Source organism: Helianthus annuus, chromosome 17 (genome assembly GCF_002127325.2).
Source record: "Helianthus annuus cultivar XRQ/B chromosome 17, HanXRQr2.0-SUNRISE, whole genome shotgun sequence".
Classification (NCBI taxonomy): Eukaryota; Viridiplantae; Streptophyta; class Magnoliopsida; order Asterales; family Asteraceae; genus Helianthus; species Helianthus annuus.
In genome coordinates this window covers 39,842,497-39,870,020 of record NC_035449.2, presented here as the reverse complement: position 1 = coordinate 39,870,020, position 27,524 = coordinate 39,842,497, and the positions used below count along the sequence as shown (strand labels likewise).

The following is a 27,524-nucleotide window of genomic DNA, read 5'->3' as shown; positions in this document are numbered from 1 at the left end:
ATTATTGAAAGATAATTCATTAAGTTATTAATGCATAATGTGGTAGGCCCCTCTTTTGAAGGCGGCGTTACCCTCAGCTAAGTAGTCTGAGTCAGCAGGGATACAGTCCTAAGTAGCTGAGTTAAAGTTTTAATAGTAGTTTAACTTATGAGGGGATCAAAGAGTTTGGACCCCCGCCATCCAATACCTTTGGGTATTGAAGGAGGTCCTACTAAATTTGACCCAGGTCCTTTGCAGGATCTATACACTGAACAATGACAAGACTCTTACCAAACCGTTCCCTTAACCCCCGACCAGGTAGCCAACATACCTCCATATAGACCGTGGAGATATGAATGGTGAAAATCTTTTATTTTATATAGACAGTAAAATAATGCCAAGACACCACGGACAAACGATAAGGAAGAATCACCTTCAACATAAGAAACTAGTAATTAAAGTCATTAATACAAAACCAATTAAAAAGTGCAAAAGATTAAAAATAAAAAGTATTACACTAAACACTTGTCTTCACCAAGTGATGTAAGAGACTTAGGCAAACATGGCCTTTGATTGTCAAGAACTCTTACGATCAATCTTGGATCCCGAGACGACTCACACACTCTATGATGGATAACGGATGATGGTGGTGGATGATGGTGTTATGGTGGTGGTGGGTGATAGGTGAAGTGTGAGAGAGGTGGTGTGCCAAGGGATGAGTTGCAAGAGCTCCAAACACTCCTATTTATAGGCTGAACAGAAGCTCGGGCATGGCCCCGTGTCCGCTGGGCACGGCCCCGTGTCCATCTGACTCTCTCTCTTCATTAATTGTAATTCGCAATTACAATAAATGCGCCTGCAGGAAATTGACCACGCCCCCGTGTCCGCTGGACACGGCCCTGTGGTGGGCAGTAGAAGCTTCTATGGGTTTGTCTTTTCTGCTGCTACTTGGGCACGGCCCCGTGCTCATTGAGCACGGGGCGTGTTCAGTCTTCTGTCTTCTTTGTTTCGCTTGGGGAGATGCTGTCAGGAGGTCGGGCATGCCACTTTTGTTCTTTTCTTGTTTTTATGTTAGATTTAGCTGTCTTTTTGCTTCTTTTGTTACTTTGAGCTCATTTAATCCTGAAAATACAAAAGGAAGACAAAAGCATACTTTTTCTAACATTAGTACTAAAAAAGGGTTAGTTTTATGCCACAATTGATGTAATTTATATGTTGCATTTTGTGCACATCAAATACCCCCACACTTGAATCTTTGCTTGTCCTCAAGCAAAACTCTTTATAATGTGGCTTTATTCACTCCCAAACCTGGAATGGGTAGAAGAGAAGGTTTTTGGGCTTATCGTAGAGTGTCGGGATTTCCAAGATTATTTAGGTTTTATTTTTATTTATTTACAATCCTATTCGTCATGATTTATTAAAAACGTTTCATAAGATAAATTACTTATTAGGGCATAACATACCTTTTTAAATTCCATTTATATACAAGTTCACATACCTCACGGGGAATCACTCAACATGCGGCCGAAGGTGTATTTTTAGTGAATCACTCGAGAGCGGCATGGAACTTACTCCTACCATAAGCTTGTCAAGCCATCAATCCTCCTCCTTTTTAACTATATACCTTTGTAAACATCAAGAGGACTTTTTGGGTGAAGGGTTAGGCTTGGGCTAAAGGTGGGTGGTTGGGTTAGTGGTTAGTAAAAAGGGCGAAAAGTGTAACAATCGTCGGTTTTTGAAAGACTTTCTATTTTTTTTCATTTTTATTTATTTTGATGAACCATTTATTTCAAACAAAGTTATTTTTGATGAACTTGTTTGTTTGTTTGGTTTCATCAATATATATATATATATATATATATATATATATATATTCAGGAAGAGTCATTAGAAAACCGAACGTTGTTTCTAAAAGAAAGGGTTAAAAATAAAAAGGTTTAGGTGGGTAAAAAGGGTGATTGTTTTGGGTTAAGAAATGAAAAGGTTTAGGCTCAAAGGGGTTAACTAGGGGATTTTGGGTAGGTGGTAAAAAAAATGAAAAAGAATGGTGTAGAAAGAAAAAGGGTTAGTCCTAATGCCTCCATCATTTACTTACTCAGGTTTAAGTTGGTAAGGACCGGTTATGTATTGTTGTGGAAAGTTCTAGAGTCGTACGAACCAAGCGGCTATTCACACAAGAAGCGAAAAATGAGCATTTAGTGTAAAGATATGTATTTGTATGCTCGATAAAGGCTCAAAACTCACTTTTGTGGGAAAAGGGTTTTTATGTGATCAAGTATATATAATCAAATTTTAACTAAGTTTGTCATGCCTTTTCATAATTTTCTTATGTTGGTTCTTTTTATCACGACGCTATCGGTTGCAAGAGCTCCAAACACTCCTATTTTTAGGCTGAACAAAAGCTCGGGCACGACCCCATGTCCGTTGGGCACGGCCCCGTGTCCATCTGACTCTCTCTCTTCATTAATTGTAATTCGCAATTACAATAAATGCGCCTGCAGGAAGTTGACCACGCCCCCGTGTCTGCTGGACACGGCCCCGTGGTGGGCAGTAGAAGCTTCTATGGGTTTGTCTTTTCTGCTGCTACTTGGGCACGGCCCCGTGCTCACTGAGCACGGGGCGTGTTCAGTCTTCTGTCTTCTTTGTTTCGCTTGGGGAGATGCTGTCGGGAGGTCGGGCATGCCACTTTCGTTCCTTTTCTTGTTTTTATGTTAGATTTAGCTGTCTTTTTGCTTCTTTTGTTACTTTGAGCTCATTTAATCCTGAAAATACAAAAGGAAGACAAAAGCATACTTTTTCCAACATTAGTACTAAAAAAGGGTTAGTTTTATGCTACAATTGATGTAATTTATATGTTGCATTTTGTGCACATCAATACTCAATTAGGAAGCCTCGAACAAGTGGTAGCCTCCAAGTAGAGCAGAGGTGAGAAAGAAGAATGAATGAGCAAGTTGTTGATGAAATGGTGCAAGGTATTTATAGTTTTCAAGAATCAACAAGATCTTTACAAGTGTTCGTGTGGCCTTCAAGGAAAGATCCTAGCCCTACAAGTGTTTGGACCAGGTATGAAGCCTTGGGGAACACTTATCTTGCCCACAAGATCACACAACAATCAAAGAAACCAGCTACAAACAGCTTCGAAGCTGTTAAGAAGTTTCTGTCACTGGCACTCTCTCATGCCCCACAACCCAGGAGGGTCTAGCTGTTGCGCCCTGCGAGCCAGGTAAGGACAGATTCACAGTTTGGCAGTTTCAGTCCCTGCAGCCTTTAAACTTGTTTTTCGACGCGTTTAACCCCCGTTAACCCAATTTCAAGGCTCTACAAGGATGTTAAGGCATAGGGGACGTGAAATATGTTTGGAAATATTATGGATGTCGGTTTGTTCGGTCGTACGGTCGCGTTTTGCGCTTAATTACGATGAAGCTCGAACGAATGCGAAAACGGTCCAAATTGCGAAACGAATGGTATTTTTGCATTCCCATCATTAAAATGAAATATTTTAATGATTAAAAAAATATTTGGATGTGCGTATACGACCTGAATGCAGATTATACGCAAATTGGCATAGTTTCGCAGTTTTGACGTTTTTAGCCCTTATGATCAAATAAGCGTATTTTCACATACCGAACCCCTCAAAACTTATTTCTAAGATATGTAAGGGATATTTAGGGTATGTTTAGCTTATGTTCTTGTTCCGGAGTGTACGTTGCCATGAGAATTGGCAGACTTTCATAGTTTATCGGAATCAATCCTTGTACTTGAATAAACATGTTTTCGTCGTCCCTAACCCTTCGAAGCTTATTTCTAAGTTATGTAAATGGTATTTACGGTATGTGTAGCTTGTGTCCTCATCCTGGTGTGTACGTTGCATTAAACGGATTACGTTTAAGCATCGGTTATCGAATTGCTTTCAAAGAAAACGTTTTTGAAAGCCCGAAATTTTGCACAAGGGTTACAACATCATTTTTATCATCAGATATGAATGGTTTGCTTGTACTCATGGGGGTAGCATATGGTTTACAATAATTCATGTCGAAATTTTTTGAAAGTGTTTTGACGTATTTGTTTTGATGAATGAAAGTCCCATGTTCAAGTTATTGTACTTGAAGATCAAGAAAACATTGTAATTCCCCCATGGCACTCGTCTCAAATTGAGTTGTCATCAATTTTCTAAACTCATCACACAGTTTATCACATGTGGACCTAAAAAAGATATCATCCACATAGATCTGTACAATTAACAGATCTTTCCCTTTCCATTTTAGAAATAGAGTTTTATCAATTTTACCTCTTTTGAATTTGTTGGATAAGAGAAAAGTGGATAGAGTATTATACCAGGCTCTTGGTTCTTGTTTCAGTCTATACAAAACTTTGTTTAGCATGTAGACATAATCAACTTGGAATGTGTCTTCAAATCCAGGTGGCTGACACACATAGACCTCTTTTTGGATCTTTCCATAGAGAAAAGCACACTTTATGTCCATTTGATACACCTTTATGTTGTGGTTGACAGCGAAGGCCAAGAAGAGTCTTATAACTTCCAACCTTGCTACAAGAGCAAAGGTTTTATCATAGTCAATTCGTTATTCTTGTCTGTACCCTTGAACTACAAGCATGGTTTTGTTTTTTATAACAAGACCTACTTCATCAGTTTTATGTTTAAAGACCCATTTTGTACCAATGGACATGTATCCTTTGGTAATGGGACAAGTTGATGCTGTCTTTTAAACTGAAGAAGCTCTTCTTGTATGGATCCACCCAGCTATTGTCTTTTAATGCCTCTTGGTATTTGACAGGTTGGTTTAATGATAGAAAGCCAACAAATAGGCAGACATTTGAAGTTTGGCTTCTTGTGAGCACTCCTGTATTGATGTCTCTTATGACTTGTTCTAGTGGATGAGATATGTGGAAGATAGTATTACCAGTCTATGGAATGATGAAATTTTTTGGTGAGGGGTAAAGTTGGGATTTTTTTGGTGAAACCTCTGTTGCCATTGTGGTATGGTCAACAAGGGTTTGAAATGGTGGTGGTGGGATTGGCCCAAGTGGGGAATTTGATGTGGAGGATAGATCAGTGGTTTGACCACATCCATTACTGTGGTTTGAGGTTGACTTTGGTCAACAGTGGTTTCAGTTGTTGTAGACTGAGTATTGTTTTATGCAGAAGAACTTTGTGGATCCAAATGGACTTTGTATTGAGATGGCATCTCAATGTCAAATCTGTAATCCTGTTGTACTACTTTTTGTTTACCTGCATCAACCTCAACCTATGCAGTTAATTCTTAAAAGTTGAATTTATCAAGATCAAAGAGTGTTCTGCCAGATTTTTGGGAATTTTCAAGGAAGAATGTTCATTGAACTTTACATTCAAGGTTTCTTCTATAGTCATGGTCCTTGTGTTAAACACTTTATAGGCCTTGGCTGTAGAAGAATATCCCAAGAAATATCCACAATCCACTTTAGCTTTGAGATTCAATATAAAGCATGGGCAACCAAAGATTTTGAAAAATGAGATTAAGCGTTTTATTTTGAAAAGAATTTCATAGGCAGTTTTTTGATGCCTAGGATTTATTAAAACTCTGTTTTGAACATAGCATGCAATATTCACAGCATCTGCCCAAAATGATAATGGAAGGCCAGAATCTGCAAGCATAGTTCTTGTAGCTTCAATTAAGGTTCTGTTTTTTTCTTTCAACAATCCTATTTTATTCTGGTGTTCTAGGAATACTCAATTGTCTCATTATTTCTTTTGACACACAGAAATCATCAAGTTCTTGATTTCTGAATTCTGTCCCATTGTCAATTTTGAAAGACTTTACAGGTAGATCATATTGTTTTTCAACTTTTATGTTAAATTCTTTCAAAATACGCACAGTCTCATCTTTTTAGTGTAAGAAATAAGTCCACGTGAATCTAGAAAAATCATCAACTATCACTAAGCAATATCTTTTTTTCTTAAGCTCATGATTTTTACTTGGCCAAACAAATCCATATGTAACATTTGTAAACATTGGGTTGTTTTGGAATCTTCAATGAGTTTGTATGATGTTATATGTTGTTTACCTTTTAAACAGGAAACACAATGTTCATCACGCTTGAACTGTTTGGTCGACAGACCTCTGACAAGGTTTTGCTTTGTCAGAGTGTTAGTTCTTTTGTTGAGGCGACATAGAATAGGCATACTTTTGTTTTTGGGTTTTCTTTTAACATGTTTACTACATAAACATTGCCACTTCTATGAGCAACAAGTTATGCAGTGCTTTCAGCTATAATTTTGTCAATCTTTTGACAACCTCAGGTCCAACAATTTTACAGGTTGTCTTTGTAAAAAATGAGCCATAGCATTGGTCATTCATTTGTGAAACATTGAGTATATTGAATTTTAATTTGTCTATTATATTAACATTTTCAAATTTTAGCTTACCACTTAGGACAGTTCCTAACCCCAACACTTTTCCTTTAGAATTATTTCCAAAAGATATATCACCACCTTCATGAGTATGGAAGTTTGATAGTAGAGCTTTGCATCCAGTCATATGTCTAGATCCTCCACTATCGACATACCATAGGCTATCTTGGCATGTAGAGACTCCCATTTTGGTGGCCATAAATGCGCATTCGTAGTTATTTTCATCTTCAGTTGTATTCCAAGGATCATTTTTATTTATAAAATTTGCACCAACCTTTACACAAATTGTTGTTTGTGCTGAGTTAGATGCCTTCTCAACATTTTGTATGTTAAGAGTTTTCTGGTTGATTTTAACAATTTCCTCAGTTTTACTGAATTTCTCTTTTAACACATCCCATAACTCTTTTTCATTATTACAATGTAATTGCTCTACATAGACCTCATTTTGTATAGCCTTTGCAATCATATTAAGTGCTTTGGCATCTATCTCAAACTTTTGGAAATCTAGCATAGAGTAATCTTCTGATTTCTTTGGCTCATGCACATTAGGATTTTCGACACAAGGTTTCATTGGGATATGTTGTCCGTACAATACAGACTTCCAACATTTCAAGTTTTGTTGAGCAAGATAATGCACAATTTGACGTTGCCAGATATTGTAATCTGATCTGACAAGCATTGGTGGTTTTCTAATCGGAGATAAGGGAATCATAGTTATTGAGTGACATCCTCTTTTGATCTTTTTGAGTTCTACACTTTCCTACTCTGAGCTATGAATAATATTGGATCTTTGTGAGCTGACCTTTGTGTGTTAAACTGATTGTGAAATAAAATTTAACATCACCAAGCTCTGCTACCAATTGTTAGGATTTGAGTTTGATACTAGTAAATAAATACTGATAAAACAATAAAAATTCACAAGTAGGAAGACATTATCAATAACTGTTTTTCTTAAATAATTAAATGGCTACAAAAGTTCTACAGAATGATTCTACAATCTCCCCCTCAGCCTGATCATTCACAAAACTATTCGTATAAAAGAGAATTTGTAGAGTGATGAAATAGATCTCTAACAGGTGAGATCTATTTATACTAAGTACTAAAGCTCTTTTCATGATAGGCTGACATCACCCTGATAGTGACATCTAACATTCTTAACTGAAAAGATTCCACAGATGTTGCAAACATTTGTGCAAATCTAACATCTGATCTAACTATGTAAACATGGATACAAAACAAGTACTGTTACATTGGAAAACATATGTTTAGGCTATCCTCTATTGCTTTGATCCAAACATCTGTTTGGTCAGATAGATGTTTGGTTTTCTTCATCAAACCTTTGCTTCAACAGATCTTAGCTCTTCAAAATACTTTGTTTCTTCATGAACAACGGTTACAAGGCTTTTAACAGATGTTTGCTTATCTTCAATAGATGCTCTGATTTAGGTGTTCAAGATCACTATCTTTGGGAGGAGAATTGCTTCATCAACTTTTTATTTCTTGATCTCTTTGTTATATTTTGGCTTTTAGATATCATCTGTTCTTTTGTAGGTCCAACATATGGTCTGAATGTAACAGATCTCAATATCCATTGTAATTTTGAGCTAGCAGATGAACCATACGACGTTGCCAAATATTGTATTCAGAGCTGACAAGCATCGGAGGTTTGTTGCTGAAACCGGTGTTATGGGGACCATGATTATTTTGAGCCATTTCTTTTGATTTTTGTGAAAAACAATTTACGTACAAAAACTTTTATGTTTGATATTTTAAACTGTGAAATTCGATATAACGAGCAGTTGGTTACTAATTTGCACATTAAACTGATTGTGAAATCAAGTTTAATTGTAACCAAGCTCTGGTACCAATTCTTAGGATCTGAGTTTAACTTGTATACTTTAGATGAACAAGTATAGATGTAATTTCAAAGTCTAAATGGAAATGCGGAATTATATGAGCATATAAGAGTGCAAAGTTATATCAAAACTGTTTTGCATTAATAATCAAAGGAATACAAATTAGAGTAATGATTTTACAAACTCCCCTCAGCCTGATCACACAACTTTTCTATTCGTATAAAAGGAATGATAAGTGATACAATAGATCTCTAACACTTGAGATCTATTTATACAAGTACGAAAGGTATGTTTGCAATCTGCTGACGTCACCCTGAAAGTGACACCTAACATTCCTAACATAAAAGATTCCTCAGATGTTAGCAAACATCTGCGGAAATCTATCATCTGATCTATTACATAAAACATTTGTTCTAAGCTAACACTGTTACATTGACTAAACCACTGTTCTTTAAACCGCTATTGACTTATATCAAACATTTGTTTGGCCATAACAAATGTTTGGTCTTCATGATCAGTGCTTGACTTTAACAGGGATTTGGCCATCAAACAAAGGTTTCTTCTTCTTCAACAAATGTTCCATGCCTTTAGACAGATCTTTGATGTCTTCAACTGGTGTTCTGATTAGTGTTCAAAATTCACTATCTTTGGGAGGAGAATGTATCATTATCTGTTTATTTCTTGATCAAGAAGTCGTGTATCATTGCGTTTTGTAGGTGTTTGTTAACAAACAACGACTGTAATACGGACCTTTGTTTCTTATGGCTATGATAATGTTTTTATCTTAGCATGGCAACTAAGGTGGCTTCAAAGAAGCCATAAGTTACAACCGGTATCCTGAGCCTCTAAATTATATATATATATATATATATATATATATATATATATATATATAATGTTAATTAGCTAGATTTCTATGCATTGAGGTTTGTAACGTGGGTATGTTGGTTTTTCGTGCTTAATGTTGTTCTTCATTTTGTTTAATAAGTTGTTCGTTGTAGTACTTTAATCTCTTCAGACGCTTATCGCCTCATTTACGTTATATAAGGCTTAACTTTTTTGGGTTTAGTGGACTTATCGGCTGTGATGACTTGCATATTATTCTTGGTGTGGCATCTACGAACCTTTACTTAGGCTACTGATTGCAGCCATGAGTTTGAGCTTCTCATTATTGTTAACTACTTTGTTTCTTATCTTACATTAATTAGGTTAATTAAAACAATTAATAATTATTTACTCTACGTGCGTTTGTTACAGAATGTCGTTTTTTTAAACGTAGACGTTAACGTGTTTCAGGAACTAGAGAAATTGTTTATATTGTCGAGTCAGGTTGTCGTCTAAGAGAAAAAGTAAATGAACTAACGGAGTTAGTTATGAACATATGAAAAACTCAAGCCGAACTACAAGTCTCAGTTGACGCGATTTATGTGTGTTATGAATGCAAAAAAGATGTTAAAGGCTAAATTTAACTAAGTTGGTAATGCCTTCCAAAAATTGATTGTTATTGGTATCAAGCTTCATAGATTACTTTTTTTGTAATAAGTTGGTAGTGCCTTCCGAAAATTGATGGTTTTTAGCTCTAAATCTTTATTTGTATTAATATAAAAACAAGAATTTAAACATTTACTTATGACGCTTTACGTACACATGACTGAATTGCGGGACAATGTTTGCAAGTAAAGTACTAATTTTAATTTTAATAAACACATCACAAAATTTCTATACTAACATTACAAATTGTGAATAGTAAAATTCTTGATTGGTTGATTTTGTTATTGTTTTATTACATATATATTATTTTGTTATTGTTTAATTAAACATATATTATGTTATTTTAAATATATTATTTTGTTATTGTTTTATTATCCATATATTATTTTTTATTGTTTTATTATTTTTAGTGTTAAAATATTCGTGTTTCGATACGTAATTAATAACATGGTTATTTTTTATTGACATTTTTTATGTAAATTTTTTGTGTGGTTGGTACTGATATACGATTACGATTTGTTTAAATTAGGACGTTTTTTTGCATCGTTCGTTTCAATGTTTAGAGTTGAACCATAACTACAACGAACCGAACACATGTAGATATTATTTTGGTTAATGTTACGACTTTTTTTGTTTTATTTATCCTTTGCCATAGTGTGCGATACCGACTGAACTATCACCGCGTCCTCACCACAATGCTTTTTAAATTAAAGCATGCGGTCTATATTAACTCTTCATTACACCATGCAAGATTTTTTTTTTTATTTTTAACTGTTATAGTTAAAGCTAACTTTTAACTGTATACATAATTACTTAACCCTTTTGTTTGCTTATTTTTACTGTCGTTTCTAACACCCCGCCACGAAACGTGGGTTCTAATGCTAGTTAAAAACAATTCAGTAAGAACGCAGACAAACATGAGGCACCTTTTGTGAAAGTACGAAACACAATGTTATATTTTAGAGTAAACTGCCAAAATGGACCCTGAGGTTCGGTCACTTTTGGCACTTTAGTCCAAAACTCAAACCTTTTAAATCTAGGTCCTTGTAGTTTCAATTTTGTTGTCATTTTTCATATAAAATCAAAATTTAGCCAGATTTTTCAGTTAACATTCAGTTTTTTTTTTTTTTTTTTTTTTTTTTTTTTTTTTTTTTTGTCTTTTTTCTCCCTTTTAACGAAGGGCAAGATGATCTTTTAATGTTTTATTATAACAAATTAAAAAAATTTGAATATTTTGCCCTTCATTAAAAGGGCGGAAAAAGATTTAAAAAAGCTGGATGTTAACTGCAAAATCTGATTAGATTTTGCTTTTGGATGAAAATGGCAATAAAATGAGACCACAGGGACCCAAATTTAAAAGATTTGAGTTTTGGACTAAAGTGGCAAATGTGATCAAACCTGAGGGTCCATTTTAGCAGCTTACTCTATATTTTAATGTATACTTTTTTTATTGAAAAACTATTTATATATTAATATAATCTTTTCCATTTGAAGGACTTTTAAGAGCCAATCATTCTGAAGTTCACCTGCAACATTTTATACATAGTTCCCACAAATCCATAATCTCCTTCTCCACCTTCAACATATCTTCCAACAGTACACCACTATCAAATTCCACCAGAAAACAACTGCACCGACCACCAAGGTCAACCACTTTCAACTTCAGACTGTCAACGCCCACCGGTTGCCGATCTTGTTAAGTTTTAGCATTAAGTAAGTCAACGCCCAAGTCAACGGCTCAACCGAAATAATATTAAGTAAGTCTAAAAGGATGCTTCTGTTTTAGTGAACTGTAAAAGAAAGCTGAATTACCGTTTATAATTTTTTTCTCAGACAACCCGTTGGCTTTTTTTTTGTCTACATTACAGACCCATTAGATAATTAGATAAACTACTTTGTGTCTAAAATAACCAAACTCAAAATTTGATTATTGGGTTTGTTTTGCCAGGTCTAGTTTTAGTGTTTTTTTTTCCCCTCTTTTAATGCTTGAGTTTTATGTGTAGAAACCAAAAATTTGTTGGTATATGAGCTATATGGTTATATGGATCATGTGACATGCAAGAAATGGTTATATGGTGTAGAATCCAAAAATTTGTTGGTATATGAGCTATATGGTTATATGGATCATGTGACATGCAAGAAATGGTTATATGGGTTGTATGACATGTGAAAATGGTCATATGGGACATACCAGAAGACACATGAGGTTGTGTTTGTCAATAATATGATCAGTATGACCATTTACGTCCTAACATACATGATATATCCCTATGATGTGATATCCTTTGGTGGGCAAACTTGATTTGATATCACACGACCCGAATGATATGACATGCACGTTGGTGTACAAATTTTTGGACAATGTCTCTTTAGCATCATCCAATTTGTTTTGTTAACAATATTATAATTTGAGGCAAAACTTTAAATAATGACCATAAGTATTTAACTATAAAAGAAACTGTTTTTATATATTAACCTTTTCAGAACGGCACTACGATCTTATTCTTAAATCTTAAATCTACACCTCTACATGCTATTGGACTCTAACCCTCAGCCTCATGGGTAAGGACGTCTTTTGAACACCTTGGTACCACTAGGCTAGAAGCCCTTTGGTATCTAAATAAATAGACTAATGAATACATGGCTTTTGATATTTAGAGGTTGCACACTTGGTTATTAATTATTTTAAATGTTGGTATAAAATTGCAGTTGTGGCAAATGGATTTTGTAAGTCCTGTTATTATTGATCCTGTTGTCAAATCTTTCATTGATCCCATTAAGAAACGCCTGTGTTTCTTGGTATCCTCTACAAAGTATGTTAAAGATATGAACAAGGAAATGGACCAGCTAAAGCTCACAGAACAAGAAGTTAAAGATAAAAAGAAGACAGCTGATTCAAACAATCATGTGGTATCTCACCATGTGTCCGCTTGGTTAGAAGATGTCGAAAAGATGAAAGATAAGACTGAAAATATTCCCATGGGTGCAATCAAATGGTTCAATGTGGCAAAGAGATACAAAGTAGGAAAACAGTCTTATGCTACTCTTGGCCAGATAAAAGCTCTCATTGAACGAGACAAATCCGATATCAAGTGGACAAATGAACAAAAATCTCTTGCTAAGGTACTATCCAATGTTGCACCAGGAAGTCCGGATGGTACCCAATTTATCTTCGGGTCTAGAGATTTGATATTCAAGGAAGCATTGAAATCCCTCGAACCAAACAATGAGACCCATAATATGATTGCCCTATGTGGGATGGCTGGTGTGGGAAAGACAACAATGATGGAACAACTAAAGAAGGCCGTAAAAGATCCAAAAATGTTTGATTGGGTTGTCAAGGTTGTGATTGGTGAAAACACCGATCCAATTTCTCTTCAACAAGCTATTGCACAGTACATTGGTAAAGATTTGACTGAAACAAATAAAGATGCAAGGGCTGATCGTCTTCGTGAAAAATTGGTGGACATGTCAGAAGATGGAAAAAAGAAAATTTTGGTGATAATGGATGATATTTGGAAGGAGGTTGACCTTAAAGATGTTGGACTAAGTCCTTTGCCAAAAGGGTTCAAGTTGTTGTTGACATCACGATTTGAGTATGTTTGCACCCAGATGGGTGTTAAACGTGGTTCAATTTTTAATTTACGCGTCTTAAATGATGCAGAAGCGAGAACATTGTTTTTTGGAATTGCAGGACCTATTTCAGAAGGTGATGATCCTCAACTCCAAAAGATAGGAGAAAATATCGTGAAGAAATGCGGTGGCTTGCCCATAGCCATAACAACCATTGCCAAAAGTCTTAGTGGCAACATAAAGGAGGCATGGCAAAAAGCACTTTGGCGTTTAGAGAAAGATGACCTTAAAGATCTTGAGAGCATCACATATAGAATATTTGAGATGAGCTATGAAAATCTCAAGGAGGATGATGATAAAGCAATTTTTCTTCTTAGCGCCTTATTTCCATATGATTTTGATATTCGTACAGAGGACTTGTTGAGGTATGGATGGGGACTGAATTTTTTTAAAGATGTCAAAACTTTACCTATAGCAAGACGCCATATGAAGATTTGTGTTAACAACCATATACGTGCAAACTTATTGACCGAAAGTGATCAAATGGGATGTGTCAAAATGCATGATCTCGTGCGGGCTTTTGTTTTAAGTAATTTTTCAAAAGTAAAGCAAGCATCAATTGTCAACCACGATAACATGTCTGCACTTACAAAAGACACAAACAAGTCTTATGAAAGGATTTTATTAAAGTGCACAGGGATGCTTGAATTTCCTACAGACTTTATTTATCCAAAACTCTCCCTCTTAATTCTCATGGATGGGAATAATCTCCTCAATATTAGGGAAGATATTTACGAAAGAATGAAAAAGCTTCAAGTTATATCTTATGAGAATTTGAGTATTACGTTGCTTCCAGGAACGTTCGAACACTTAACCAAACTTCGAACACTATCTCTTCATTCATGCTCATTGATAAATGATATATCTTTTCTTGGAAGTCTTAGCAACTTGGAAATCCTGAGCTTTGCTAATTGTAACATAAGTTGGTTGCCATCGACGATAGGGAAGTTAAAAAAACTGAAGTTACTAGATTTGACGGGATGTGTTGACCTTTGTATTGATGATGGTGTCTTTCAAAACTTGAGAAGTCTTGAAGAGCTTTATATGAGAGCTTACAATGGTAGTCCCATTAGGTTCACAGATGCCAACTGTGATGAACTAGAGACACTGTCACAACGTCTTTTTGCGTTAGAGTTGGAGTTCTTTGAGAATAAGGCCCAACCAACAAACGTGTCCTTTAAGAATCTCCAAAGGTTTAGGATATCAGTGTCGGAAAGAAGATAATAGATAGTATAGGGGCTAATATGTAACTTGGTGTTCTATATAAACACCATTCTTTGTAACCCTATTTTTTGAACAATACAATTCAAACCCTAATTGTTGTGATTGTTCTCCACTAGACAACATGGTATCAGAGCCAGGTTCTGATCCGTGGATACTCTGTTCATCAATCTCCAACTAGCAAAAAACAAACTTTGGAAAATCAAATCTCCAACCAAAAACCAAAACCAAAATCGTTCAACAATCTCAAACAAATCAATCGTTCTACAAACCGTTCGACCAAACCTTTCAAATCTGTGTTTCTCTTTTTTTTTCGTTGCCTCCGCCGGAAACCGTCACATCGATCGCCGGAAAACTGCATTCTTTGTTGCCCCTTCTTCTTGTTTTAAATCTGTGATTTCTTGGCGACCACAGTGGGATTTCTCTTTTCATTCCTTTATCAGCCCATATCTGTTCACTGATCCAAAATCAAAAAATCAAGTTTCAAAAAAGTCAAAGATCCATTCCTTTTTTCGTTCCTTTATCCCAGTGGTTTCTTTTTTGTACAAATACTTTCCTAAATCATTGGAAGCTTCTTTGTGAAACCAATATACATGTTGTCGGCCACTATTATCAAAGTTGTAACTAAATATTGAATATTGAAAGCTTTTGATAAATACGCTGTTGATCGATAGCGTAGTTGTTATTAGCAGCCTATTATTTGTGAGCGAATTTAAATCTTGAACGCGAGTTCAAGTTATCGGTGTATTTAATAAATTCGCCGGTAAAGTACCTTCGCTACCTAGCGACGATATTCCGAACTAAAATCTTGAACGCGAGTTCAAGTATCCAGCGAAATTGATAAATTCACCGGTTTAGTTGGTTACTTAATAGCAGTGCCGGGACAACGTTAAAAAAATGGCAATCAATCATGGAAAAAACAATTCTTGGATATTTGATTCTGGTGCCACTGACACCATGACGTTTGAACCATTAGACATACGGTCAATGACCCAACCTCAAAAATCTCAAATACATACAGCAAACAACGGAACGATGCAAGTGAAAGGAGGAGGAGTAATTGAAATTTCACCAACTATGAAATTGTTAAATTGCCTCTATGTTCCATCCTTATCACACAAATTACTGTCAATCAGTCATATTACCAAAGAATTAAATTGCACGGTACTAATGCATCCTACTTTCTGCCTCCTACAGGATATCAGGACGGGTGTGATTATTGGACGTGGTACTGAGCGTCACGGATTGTACTACGTGGATGAAGTGACTCGACAGGGTACTGTAATGTTGGCACATGGAACTGAAAACCGGGAAGCCTGGCTATGGCATAGACGTTTGGGGCATCCATCCCATGGCTATTCGCACCTTTTGTTTCCAAAACTCTTCCCCTCGAATGGAAAAATAGATTGTGAAACCTGTCTTCGTGCTAAAAGCCATCGACAACCGTTTAAACCTAGCAATACGAAAGTTGCTTCACCTTTTTCACTAATCCATTCTGATGTGTGGGGTCCTGCGCCTGTGATGGGGGGGGCAGGGTCTTCGGTACTTTATACTATTCGTGGATGATTGCACTCGCATGACATGGGTATATTTTTTGAAAAACAAAGCCGAGGTTTACGAAAAATTTATCACGTTTTATGCTATGGTTCAAACTCAATTCCAAACCCAAATCTAAATCCTTTGATCCGACAATGGGGGAGAATTTGTCAATACGTCCATGAAACAGTTCTTTGAAACCAAAGGATTAGTTCATCAAACCTCTTGTTCTCATACCCCTGAACAAAACGGTGTTTCCGAACGGAAAAACCGTATTATTCTTGAAATGACTTGAGCCCTTTTGATCGAATCTCAGGTTCCTAAATCTTTCTGGCCGGAGGCAGTTGCAACCTCTGTGTATCTCCTGAATCGACTCCCCACAAAAGCTCTTAAATTTAAGACTCCCTTAGATTGTCTGTCTAAGTCTGCCAATATTCACCATCCTCTTACCCTTGAACCTCGAATTTTCGGATGTACTGCATTTGTTCACATACCCAAAATCAACCGAAACAAGCTCGGCCTATGTGCTGAGAAATGTGTGTTTGTCGGTTATGGGATCGACCAAATAGGTTATCGGTGTTATAATCCAAAAACTCGTCAAATGTTCACCACAATGAACGTTGACTTTCTTGAAACAAAATACTTTTATGACACCTAACTCAGTGGTCAGGGGGAGAACGAATGTATAGACCCTCTGAGTTGGCTAACCCAACTTCCCTCGTCTGAAGAAGTAACAACAGAACTTCCTCACAGTACTACGAGTCCTTCAAACACTGACACACAATCTGCGGAGCACAGTACCACTGAAGAAAGTCCATCCAACGTGATGCCTGAGGTAAGAAATACTGAGAACCCTAAATGTTCTACGTCTTATAACTATGAGACAACAGGGGAACACATAGAACATGTTGATCCAGTTGTTGAAGAGGTTGATCCAGTTGTTGAACATGTTGAACCAGTTGTAGCAGAGACTACCGGAAGATACTCTCTTCCACCTAGAACCAATAGAGGGGTTCCTCCAAGACGGTACTCCCCAGAGAGGGAAACCAGAAATTCAAGATATCCTGTAGCTAATATGGTCGATGGGAACTTATCTAATAGTGCGAAAGCATTTATTACTTCACTATACACTGAACAAATACCTAATTCCGTAAAGGAAGCTCAAGGTAAGAAGAACTGGGAAGAAGCAATGGAAGTGGAGATGCGTGCTCTTATGAAAAACAATACATGGGAGAAGTGCATTCTTCCTAAAGGAAAGAAAACAGTTGGATGCCGGTGGGTGTATTCGATTAAATATAAACCAGATGGTTCCATTGGAAGATACAAAGCCCGGCTTGTAGCCAAAGGGTACACTCAGACGTATGGGATCGATTACTCTGAGACATTTTCTCCGGTTGCAAAAATGGATACCATCAGAGTCCTCTTTTCTGTGGCAGCTAATAAGGATTGGCCCCTTCATCAATTTGATGTTACAAATGCATTTCTTCATGGAGACCTAACTGAAGAAGTTTACTTGGAAGCACCTCCAGGTTTTTCAGGGGGTTTTAAAGATGGGGAAGTTTGTAGGTTGAAGAAATCTTTATACGGGCTAAAACAGTCTCCTCGGGCATGGTTTGGAAAGTTCACCTTGGCCATGAAAGAATACGGGTATCGCCAAAGTAACGCTGATCATACCTTGTTCCTCAAAAGAAGGAACGGCCTCGTAACTTGCTTGATCATATATGTGGACGACATGATTATCACCGGAGATGATGTAGAAGAAATAGCCCAACTGAAAAGGAATTTGTTTTCAAAGTTTGAAATGAAAGACCTTGGGAATCTCAAGTATTTCCTTGGAATAGAAGTTCCCAGGTCTAAACGGGGGATTTTCATCTGCCAAAAGAAGTATGTTCTTGATCTCCTGGCGGAAACTGGGTTGATTGATTGTAAACCAGCAGATACGCCAATGGTGGTGAACCACAATCTTCACATGGAACTCGATGGAAAGCTCGCAGACAAAGAAAGATATCAACGACTCGTGGGCAAGTTAATTTATCTCTCCCATACTCGTCCTGATATAGCTTACGCTGTTGGAGTGGTAAGTCAGTTTATGCACCAACCACAAGTTGCCCACATGGAAGCTGCTCAGAGAATTCTAAGGTATCTCAAGGGAACCGCAGGGCATGGAGTGTTGTTCAAAACAAATGGGCATTTAACTGTTGAGCTCTACACTGACGCAGATTGGGCAGGAGATAAGGGAAACCGAAGGTCTACATCAGGGTACTTCTCCTTGGTTGGCGGAAACCTTGTTACCTGGAGAAGTAAGAAACAGAAGGTGGTTGCTCTGTCAAGTGCAGAAGCAGAGTTCAGAGGCATAGCTTGAGGGTTAAGCGAAGTTCTTTGGATCAGGAAGCTTCTAGAAGATATTGGTTTCCCCCAAAGAGTACCCAGTAAAATTATGTGCGATAATACAGCTGCAATACAAATCTCAGAAAACCCAGTTCAACATGATCGAACAAAACATGTAGAGGTTGATCGGCATTTCATCAAGGAAAAACTGCAGGAAAGGATCATAGAGCTCCCGTATGTAGCATCAAAAGATCAACTCGCAGATATCCTCACAAAGGCAGTCAACGGAAACGCGTTTAATAGCTGTTTGAACAAGTTGAGTATTGGTAACCCCACTACTCAACTTGAGGGGGAGTGTCGGAAAGAAGATAATAGATAGTATAGGGGCTAATATGTAACTTGGTGTTCTATATAAACACCATTCTTTGTAACCCTATTTTTTGAACAATACAATTCTCAATACAATTCAAACCCTAATTGCTGTGTTGTTCTCCACTAGACAACAATCTATTGGTTGTGAATTGGAGTACGATGAAAATGATTCGTTCAGAAACACAATCAATCTTGCCATTGATTGCAATGAGATTTTGGAATGCGGGATCAATGACATGTTCGAAGAAACCGAGGAACTTCATTTACTTATGAATGATATGAATTATCTTGAAGATGTTTCAATGCATCACCCTTTTACCAATTTAAGAGTCCTTCATGTTTATAAGTGTGCAAACTTAACATACCTCTTCGCGGTTCCTGTGGCAAGTGGTTTCAACAAACTTGAGCGGCTCATAATTTCTGAATGCCCCGTTCTCAAAGCACTAGTTAGTGAGAATAATGTAGCTGGGGTGATTAAATTTCAGAAGTTAAATTTTATGTCATTGGAGGGTCTACCCATGATGGTAAGTTTGTGTGATAACGGGATTGAATTACCAGAATTGTTGGAATTGATACTTGATTGCCTTCCCAACTTCACGAGCATTTATCCTGACAATAGTACATCTGAAGTGCAATCATTGTTGAAAAAAGGGGTAACACATGTTTGTTTTGATTTGATATCTAAAGCTACATATAATTTATAATGTATTATATATATGTTGTATGTACTTTACGCGTCTGAGACGGCTTAATTGTTCTGTAGGTTGTAAGTCCTAAATTGGAGAAATTAGAAATTTCTAGGATGGAGAACCTGAAGCAGATATGGCCGTGTCAGAATTATACTACCGAGATAAGTAGTGTTTCAATGTTGAGGCAAATTATAGTGAGAGAATGTGATAGCCTTGTGAATCTTTTTCCAACCAATCCATTGCCATTACTGAATCATTTGGAAGATCTTGAAGTTCATGGGTGTGGTTCCATTCGAGTGTTATTCAACATCGACTTCGAAAGTGTTTTTGGAATGGAGGGATACGTTAGCAGGTTAAGGAGAATTAAAGTTGATGATTTAGGGAAGCTAAAAGAAATGTGGAGAATCAAAGGTTCAAATAACTCTGAAATCCTAGTCAGCGGATTTAAAGCTATAGAAAGGATTGAGATCGAACGATGTTACAACTTCAAAAATATATTCACACCTACAACAACCAATTTTGATCTCAGAGCACTTACAACGTACATTTCATATAATACTGGGAAAGATTTGGAAGAAGGTGATATAGAGAATAAATCGACTAATAGCGACCAAGAGGTATGTCATAACATCATATATGTGTTCTTTTTCTTTAACTCCAAATTGACTGATAGTTAATGATTTTGTTTCTTGATAACTATATGTATATATGTCGTAAATATGCATGCATGTATATATGGGTGTCTGTGTACAATGGATGAATTAGATTGTTAATTAAGTTTAATTTTACATGCAGATTAATGGTATGTCAGAAATGGATGCTTATATTCCTAATGCCACATACCCATCTTATCTTCTACATGCATGTCATCACCTTCAACATCTTCAGTTAGGAGATGATGAAAGAGTGGAGGTGGTGTTTGATATGGATAGTTCGTGTATTAGAGAGTTACCAACTATTCGAGGTGCTCAATCACCACTGCTACTTCCTTACCTTAATGTTCTAGAATTATATCAGTTGAAGGAGATGAGTCATGTTTGGAAGTGCGATTGGAATAACTTCATAATTCCTCAACGTCAGCCTTTGGAATTTCCATTCCAAAATCTGACAGACATATCCTTGTGGAATTGTCACAAAATAAAGTACTTGTTTTCACCTCTAATGGCGAAATATGTATCCAACTTAAAGTGGGTCAATATAGATGAATGTGATGGCTTCGAAGAAGTTATTTCAGACAGAGATGATGAAAATGGAGAAATTACTACATCTACATCTTCTTACAAAAACACCACATTCTTTCCTCATTTGGATTTTCTTGTGCTTAGTAACCTGTCATCGCTAAAGCGTATTGATGGTGGTGATATAAGGAGAAGGAGCGGACAAATTTCCTCCACTATTGCCGATACCATTCATGATCAATTCCAGGTATGATATTAGGACTATTTAACATATAATATATGATGTATGATTAAAAAGAATCACACCCATGTGATTAAGAATGAAAATAATTTATCGTCTTACTAAAACATGCGGTTAATTAAGAACAAGAATATTGTACGATAAATATGATATGTAGCTAGCTTATAATAGAGAGAATTTAGCTTACTGCTTTGTTAAGTTGAGGTTGAAAAATGTCATGTCACATTATACAAATTAATTTGTGATTCATTGCAGAGTGTTCAAGTAATTATCGGTGCTTGTTGGTCGTTGTGCCAATACCCCAGGCAGATATCCATAGACAACTGTGATACAGTGTCAAATCTAATTCCATGGTATGCAGCAGGAAAAATGAAAAGACTTGAAAAGCTGAAAATAAAGTTTTGCAAAACCATGATGGAGGTATTTGAAAGTGATTCGATCAACAACGATAATAACAATGTAAATGTTGAGGAAGGAAATGCTGCATTGACAAGTCCAACATTAAAAAACAATGCTATTGTTGTCCCTCAACTCTCCAACCTAAAGATCGTGTGTATCATTGGGTGCGATATTCTATCACATGTGTTCACTTTCTCCACTCTTGAAAGCCTCAAGCAACTCAAAGAGTTAAGAGTAGAAAAATGCTATGCATTACAAGTGATTGTAAAAGAAGAAAGTGAAACCTCATCCAAAGTTGTGGTGTTTCCTCGTATAGAGACCCTTGAACTTGATGATCTACCAAACCTCGAGGGTTTCTTCTTGGGAATGAATAACTTCCGCTGGCCCTCACTGGATAATGTTATGATCAATGATTGCCCTCAACTGTTGGTGTTTACATCTGGTGAGTCGAAATCTCCAAAGCTCAGGTACATACGCACAAGCTTAGGCAAACACAGTCTTGAATGTGGCCTTAACTTTCGTGGAACGATCAATCAGGTAAACTTTCAAACATATCGTTTTGCTTCATCTACCAAAGTAACAGTCCTAACAAACGCCTTGTGTTTTATTTTTGGGTCGTGATGCAGACCGCATTGCCAAGTTCAGATTCTATTATTTCAAAAGGGATGCCTTGCTCTTTTTATAATTTGGTCGAATTATCTATGCGGGACAGAGATGTTGCAACAATTATTCCATTTAATGCGTTGCTACATTTGCAAAAGCTTGAAGAGATTCATTTGAAGTCATGTAATTCCGCAGAGGAGTTATTTGAAGTAGGTTTACAAGGTGGTTTAAGTGAATTACAAACTGTTGTTAAAATTCCAAACCTAAGACAAGTGAACCTAGAGTGGCTAGATGGTCTCAAGTATTTATGGAAGAGCAACCAATGGATGGTGCTAGAGTTTCCAAATCTAACAAGTGTGTCTATTCATCTTTGCAATAGTTTGGAGCATGTTTTTACATGTTCTATGGTTGGTAGTCTACTTCAACTCCAAGACCTACATATTAGTATGTGCGACAATATAGAGGTAATTGTCAAGGAAGAAGACGACGACGCTGATGCCAAAGTAGATGAGATTGTCCTACCTCGTCTAAAGTCCATAAAACTAGAATATCTTTCTCGTCTCAAGGGATTTTGGTTAGGAAATAAGGCTTTTTCATTGCCATCGTTGGATACTTTGCAAATCAATGAATGCCTCTCGATTAAAGTTTTCACCAACGAACACTTGGCTACCCCAAAGTTGAAAGCGATAGATACAAGTTTCGGGTCGTGTTATGTTCGTGGAGACCTCAACTCCTTTATTAAGACCAAACAAGAAGAGGTATGTCATTTGCCCTTCTTAAAATACATGTGATTAAGAGCCCCGTCTACTTTCTAAATTTTTAGTTTTTCACTGTGTTTTTTCTTCATCAATTATTTGCAGGGGAATCAATTCTAGAACATGCATGCAGATCATGTGTTATTTGCAAGGTTTTATAAGGTGAGTTTTCATTCTAAAATAAAACATTTAAATATAAGATTCGCTACAAGGGAAGGAGTAATGCAACAAGGGGTTGAGACGGTGCTTGTTGATAGCACTGAGGGGGACTGCGATGATTCACAAGGTACCCGACCCTGGAGAGGGGTGAGGTCGTGCGGTGTTGCCATAGAGAGAGGAGGTGGGCAAGGATTCCGGTCAGGACCTGGCGGTGGTGGGATCGTCAGCTAAAGAAAGGGGCCGGAGACAGTGTGAAATATCATCAATGATGTATGCAATGCTTGATGGTGAGTAGTATACTAGTATGGGTGTGTTCAATGGAGAAATTAAATTGCTGCTACATTTATTTATACATATACATTAATGTTATCAGACATGGATGAATGTTACATTATTATTATTACATAAGAGTAACAAAAGGGTAGTGTATGACAAAAAATTAATTAAATACATAACAAATAAATAATTATAATATAAGAATAATAAAATAAAGCAATTGTCAGAAGTAAAAGGTTGTACTTTATTGATCAACACATTCAAACACACTACAACAAGACCATTCATTACAAATGTACCAGAAACCAGGTTCAACATTTGACTAACCTCAAAGAACAAGACAGCATTGTACACAGTTACATTACTTACAGAAACTGTGCATATTTTTCCACCATAAACATAAAATAGTTATAACTACAACAGTCATTGACTCTTGAAAGTAACTTACTTCCAATCAAGCATGTCCAACAGCCAGAGCACCTCATTCTCCGAGTTAGCAGCATCACAAAAGTCCATTTCGATCCCAAAAACATCGATCACATTCTCATTTACATGTTCCATGAATAACAAGGAGAACCAAGCGCGAATACCAGACACAAAAGGGTATACAGGCGAGAACACAAGGTAATCAAAAGCAAGTGCTCGGTAAGAAGACCGGTCAATATAGTCAAACATTGACTTGTTGATTATGCAAGCAACTTTATTTGAATCCTTTCTAGCTACAAGAACAGACACACTAACAGTTTGAGTATAGGGAACTGCGAACCGTGGTTCAACAGGTAACGTCATTTTATATTCCGGACCTTCCAAATGATGTTTAAGGATGTTGGAAATTCCAGGGGGCGGGGTCCAGTTGCCTGTTCGAAGGGTGGGTCCAGGAACAACTTGTGAAAAGAGTAAATCATCGTCGGCCCAAATGTCGATGTAGAACTCGAGGTCGTTTAAGGAGATTCTTGGGGGAAGAAGGGTTCTACGATGTTCACGTTTGTGAAATGTTTTGAAAAGTTTGCGGTAAGTTATCGGGGGTGACGGGTTCTTACATGTTGAGGGCCATCTTTTGGCGCACAAGCATTTCCAGAAGTAATCGTCTTGAGCTAGTTGTTGCCATTGTTTACATACAGACATACACGCAGCTAAGTCGGGTCCTTCTAGTAGCGGAAAAACCACTTTTAGCATCTCATCAGACAACATATCGCTAGAAAAAGTAGAACCCGAGTCACTGATTGCTTACAGCATCTGATAACTCTTGAATAAGCCTATTCTGCAAAAGATTGACAACACAGTTCTTAGCAAATAAAAATCCAAACGATGGTTAAGTGTGACACTTGCACATATACATCAGTTCTTTTATAAAAGAAAACCAATAAAGCACGATAAACAGTGTTAAGCAGACATAAACAAGAAAATTTCTAGAATATTTTATAACATTAAAGGTGGAAATGTATTGGATTAAAAAAAAATAAAATAAAATAAAATAATATTCGTTCTACATTCCTGCACAAACTTGATGTTCACTCATCAGTGAAGAAGTGAGCTAACATAACCACAGGAATGGGTTTGCTGATCAAGTTACTAACTCAAAGTTCACATATCAGATACAATGAGCAAAAGAGGATTCAAAAGTTTTATTTAATTTACCCTGATAATAAAGACCCCTGTTACGCAGGGGTGCCCCCGGTCTGATTCGGCCAGATTTGACGAACATTCTGGGTCAAACCGCTAACTATCGTTTAATGGGGAACGACAAACCAAGCCAGCCAGGTTGGGTGGATTGGCCAGACTGATCAGAAGTAAAATGGTTCCATCCCAAGAACAAAAGAAAAATATATATACAAATAATATAAGTTAAACGATCAGGTTCCAACTGCACCAAACGGATAAACCAGCAAACCACCAAAACCAAACCGTAAACTGAACCGTTTGGACCTCAAACTGCCCAACCTGGCCGACTTTCTTCAGTTTGCGGGACGATTTCAACTGTTTTTATAAACACACTATGTTTAACCACACATTCATCAAATACAAGGATCATAAAATGACATGACTAACTAAAAACATCTTACAACACAAAAACCCTAATTGGTCAAACTTCACCACTTATCTCACAAACTAAAATTATTATTAAATTCAAAAAAAAAATCATTTCAACATTTATAAATTAACATTATAAGAGATCGACCAAACCCGATCAAAAGCACATAATTCAAAGCCACAATATCGCTGAAATTCAAAACGATTGAGATTCATTCAAGTCAAACTATCTTAACGATCAAAAAACAGCAATTATTATGAATACAAACATTTATGTGAAGATGAATGAAGCAATTACCGTTTGATTATGAAATGAACACCATCTGCAAAGTAATTAAGGGCAATCAACAAGAGAAATGAAATGAATTCACCTTTGATCTGTAAAGTCAAAAGCCCTAGAAAATGCCGACAATCAGCAAAGGATATTCAATATTGTCAGTTACCACCCCTATAGTTATAAAAGTAGTCAGTTGGACGCTGTAACTATCGATTATATGCATATACGCCCCCTTAAGTTGATTTTTGCTTTTTTTTTTTTTTTTTTCTTTTTTTTCTTTTGATGATTGCTATGATCAACTCAAGTTTTTAGGGGGTCCAAAGCATATTTCTTTCTGTTTTCAAAATATAAGATAAATGTCTAAAAATTATCATTTTTCACTCCATATCACAACCATCATATTTACAACCATATTCTCCTATATATTAAAAAAACAAATGTTTTGAACAGTGCTTTCCAATATATATAGTTTTTTTTAATAATTTTTATTATCTTTTTTACTTTTAAGTTAGATAAGCTTGTGTCAACCGGCTTTCGTATCGAAAATACCAGTGCGGTTATCGGTACATGAAGGTAAAAAACCGACACCAGCCTAGTACAGAAAACATCAAAAGTCGGTATCGAATTGATTCTGAAAATCTTTTAGTTCGGGAAATTCGGTACTACTACCCGATACCATTTACTCATCCCTGATCATGGCTGTCGTACAAACAACAAGGGTATCGTGCAACTTTTTTTGTTGATTTTCTTCAACTTTTAATGATTTCTTTTTTTAGTTTCAGGGGTAGGGATGAGCTCAGTGGTTTCCGTACGCAACGCGCTCGTAGTGATTTCAAAACACATGTTACTTAAGATCTTTCGGTTCGGGAAATTCGGTACCGGTACCCAATATCATTTGCTCATCTCTGACCATAGGTTTCATACGAATAACATTATTACCATACAACTTTTTTGGTTGATTTTCTTTTGGTTATCTTTTTGTATTTTTTCTATATTTTCTTTTTATTCGTGTCAGCAGTTTCTGTACGCAACGCGCTCGTAGTGATTTCAAAACACATGTAAACACAGATTAAACAACAAAAGATGTTCGCCGCGACGCGGCGATAGTAAAAAAACTAGTTTTATAATTTGAAAAATTGCTACAGTAAATTTTTATATATGAAAAGTTACTATTCATCTTCTATCAAATTATTATGAGTATATAAAAACGAGGAATATAACAAAATAAGTGTTTGTAACTAAGATAAATATAAAAATATGTGAGCGATTTTTTTATAAAGTAGATAAATTTTGAAAAATATAATCTTTTAGTTAAATTATAGGACATAATTTGGTGGAGCTGTTGTGAATGATCTAAGAATAATAGGGCATTTTTCTTTAAAGAACATCACTTTTAATTTTATAATTCCTACATCATCTATGTGTATATGTATAAGAGTGAATTGCAAGTTTTGTCCTTTATCTTTAGGCCATTTTGCAAGTTTTGTCCTTTATGTTTAAATTTGACAAGTTTTGTCCTTTATGTTTAAAAATCAAGCACGTTTTACCCTTTGGGCCTTAAAAATCAAGCACGTTTTGTCCTTTATGTTTAAAAATCAAGCACGTTTTGTCCTTTATGTTTAAAAATCAAGCACGTTTTGTCCTTTATGTTTAAAAAATCAAGCACGTTTTGTCCTTAAAAATCAAGCACGTTTTGCCCCAAAGGGTAAAACGTGCTTGATTTTCAAACATAAAGGACAAAACTCGTCAAATTTAAACATAAAGGACAAAACTTGCAAAATGGCCTAAAGATAAAGGACAAAACTTGCAATTCACTCTATGTATAATTATGGAGCACAAATCCCACGGGCAAGAATCTCAAATTACCTACATATAGTTTAATTATGGGTTATTGGATTTTATCACCCCAACTATCGGTCTTTAGCCGTTGTCACCCCCAACTAACACTTTGACACTCGGCACCCCCAACTTGACTTTTTGTTTGTAATGGCACCACCCACTTAAATCTGTACTAACTTGGTTAGTTTTTTTGTCCAACGTGGCACAAGTTTGCAGAGTTGGAGATGATTACGTGACGCTGATGTGTATCTA

At 36.3% G+C, this 27,524-nt stretch overlaps 3 protein-coding genes across 4 annotated transcripts; 2 read left to right on the top strand and 1 right to left on the bottom strand.

Moving 5' to 3' along the window:
• The first annotated feature begins 11,231 nt into the window (after positions 1–11,231).
• On the top strand, positions 11,232–14,694 carry LOC110922483 (probable disease resistance protein At4g27220). 2 transcript variants are annotated; one of them, XM_035986977.1, is made up of 2 exons: positions 11,232–11,448; positions 12,445–14,694. In XM_035986977.1, exon 2 carries the CDS (start codon positions 12,454–12,456, stop codon positions 14,590–14,592), a length of 2,139 nt encoding a protein of 712 aa, XP_035842870.1. In that variant the 5' UTR covers positions 11,232–11,448; positions 12,445–12,453; the 3' UTR covers positions 14,593–14,694. The 2 variants fall into 2 exon arrangements, with proteins under 2 accessions (XP_035842870.1, XP_022022470.1); XM_022166778.2 differs by having other exon boundaries at positions 11,232–11,492.
• A 3,868-nt stretch (positions 14,695–18,562) lies between these two features.
• On the top strand, positions 18,563–22,810 carry LOC110922484. Its single transcript, XM_022166779.2, has 7 exons — positions 18,563–18,687; positions 18,953–19,349; positions 19,589–20,131; positions 20,310–20,939; positions 21,189–21,869; positions 21,959–22,693; positions 22,796–22,810. The coding sequence occupies exons 1-7, from the start codon at positions 18,563–18,565 to the stop codon at positions 22,808–22,810; spliced, it is 3,126 nt and encodes a 1,041-aa protein (XP_022022471.2).
• Positions 22,811–23,345: 535 nt separating this feature from the next.
• Positions 23,346–25,588, bottom strand: LOC110921028 (F-box protein At5g39250). Its single transcript, XM_022165293.2, has 2 exons — positions 25,455–25,588; positions 23,346–24,386 (listed from the first exon to the last, which is right to left on the bottom strand). Exon 2 carries the CDS (start codon positions 24,314–24,316, stop codon positions 23,570–23,572), a length of 747 nt encoding a protein of 248 aa, XP_022020985.1. The 5' UTR covers positions 24,317–24,386; positions 25,455–25,588; the 3' UTR covers positions 23,346–23,569.
• Positions 25,589–27,524: the final 1,936 nt, after the last annotated feature.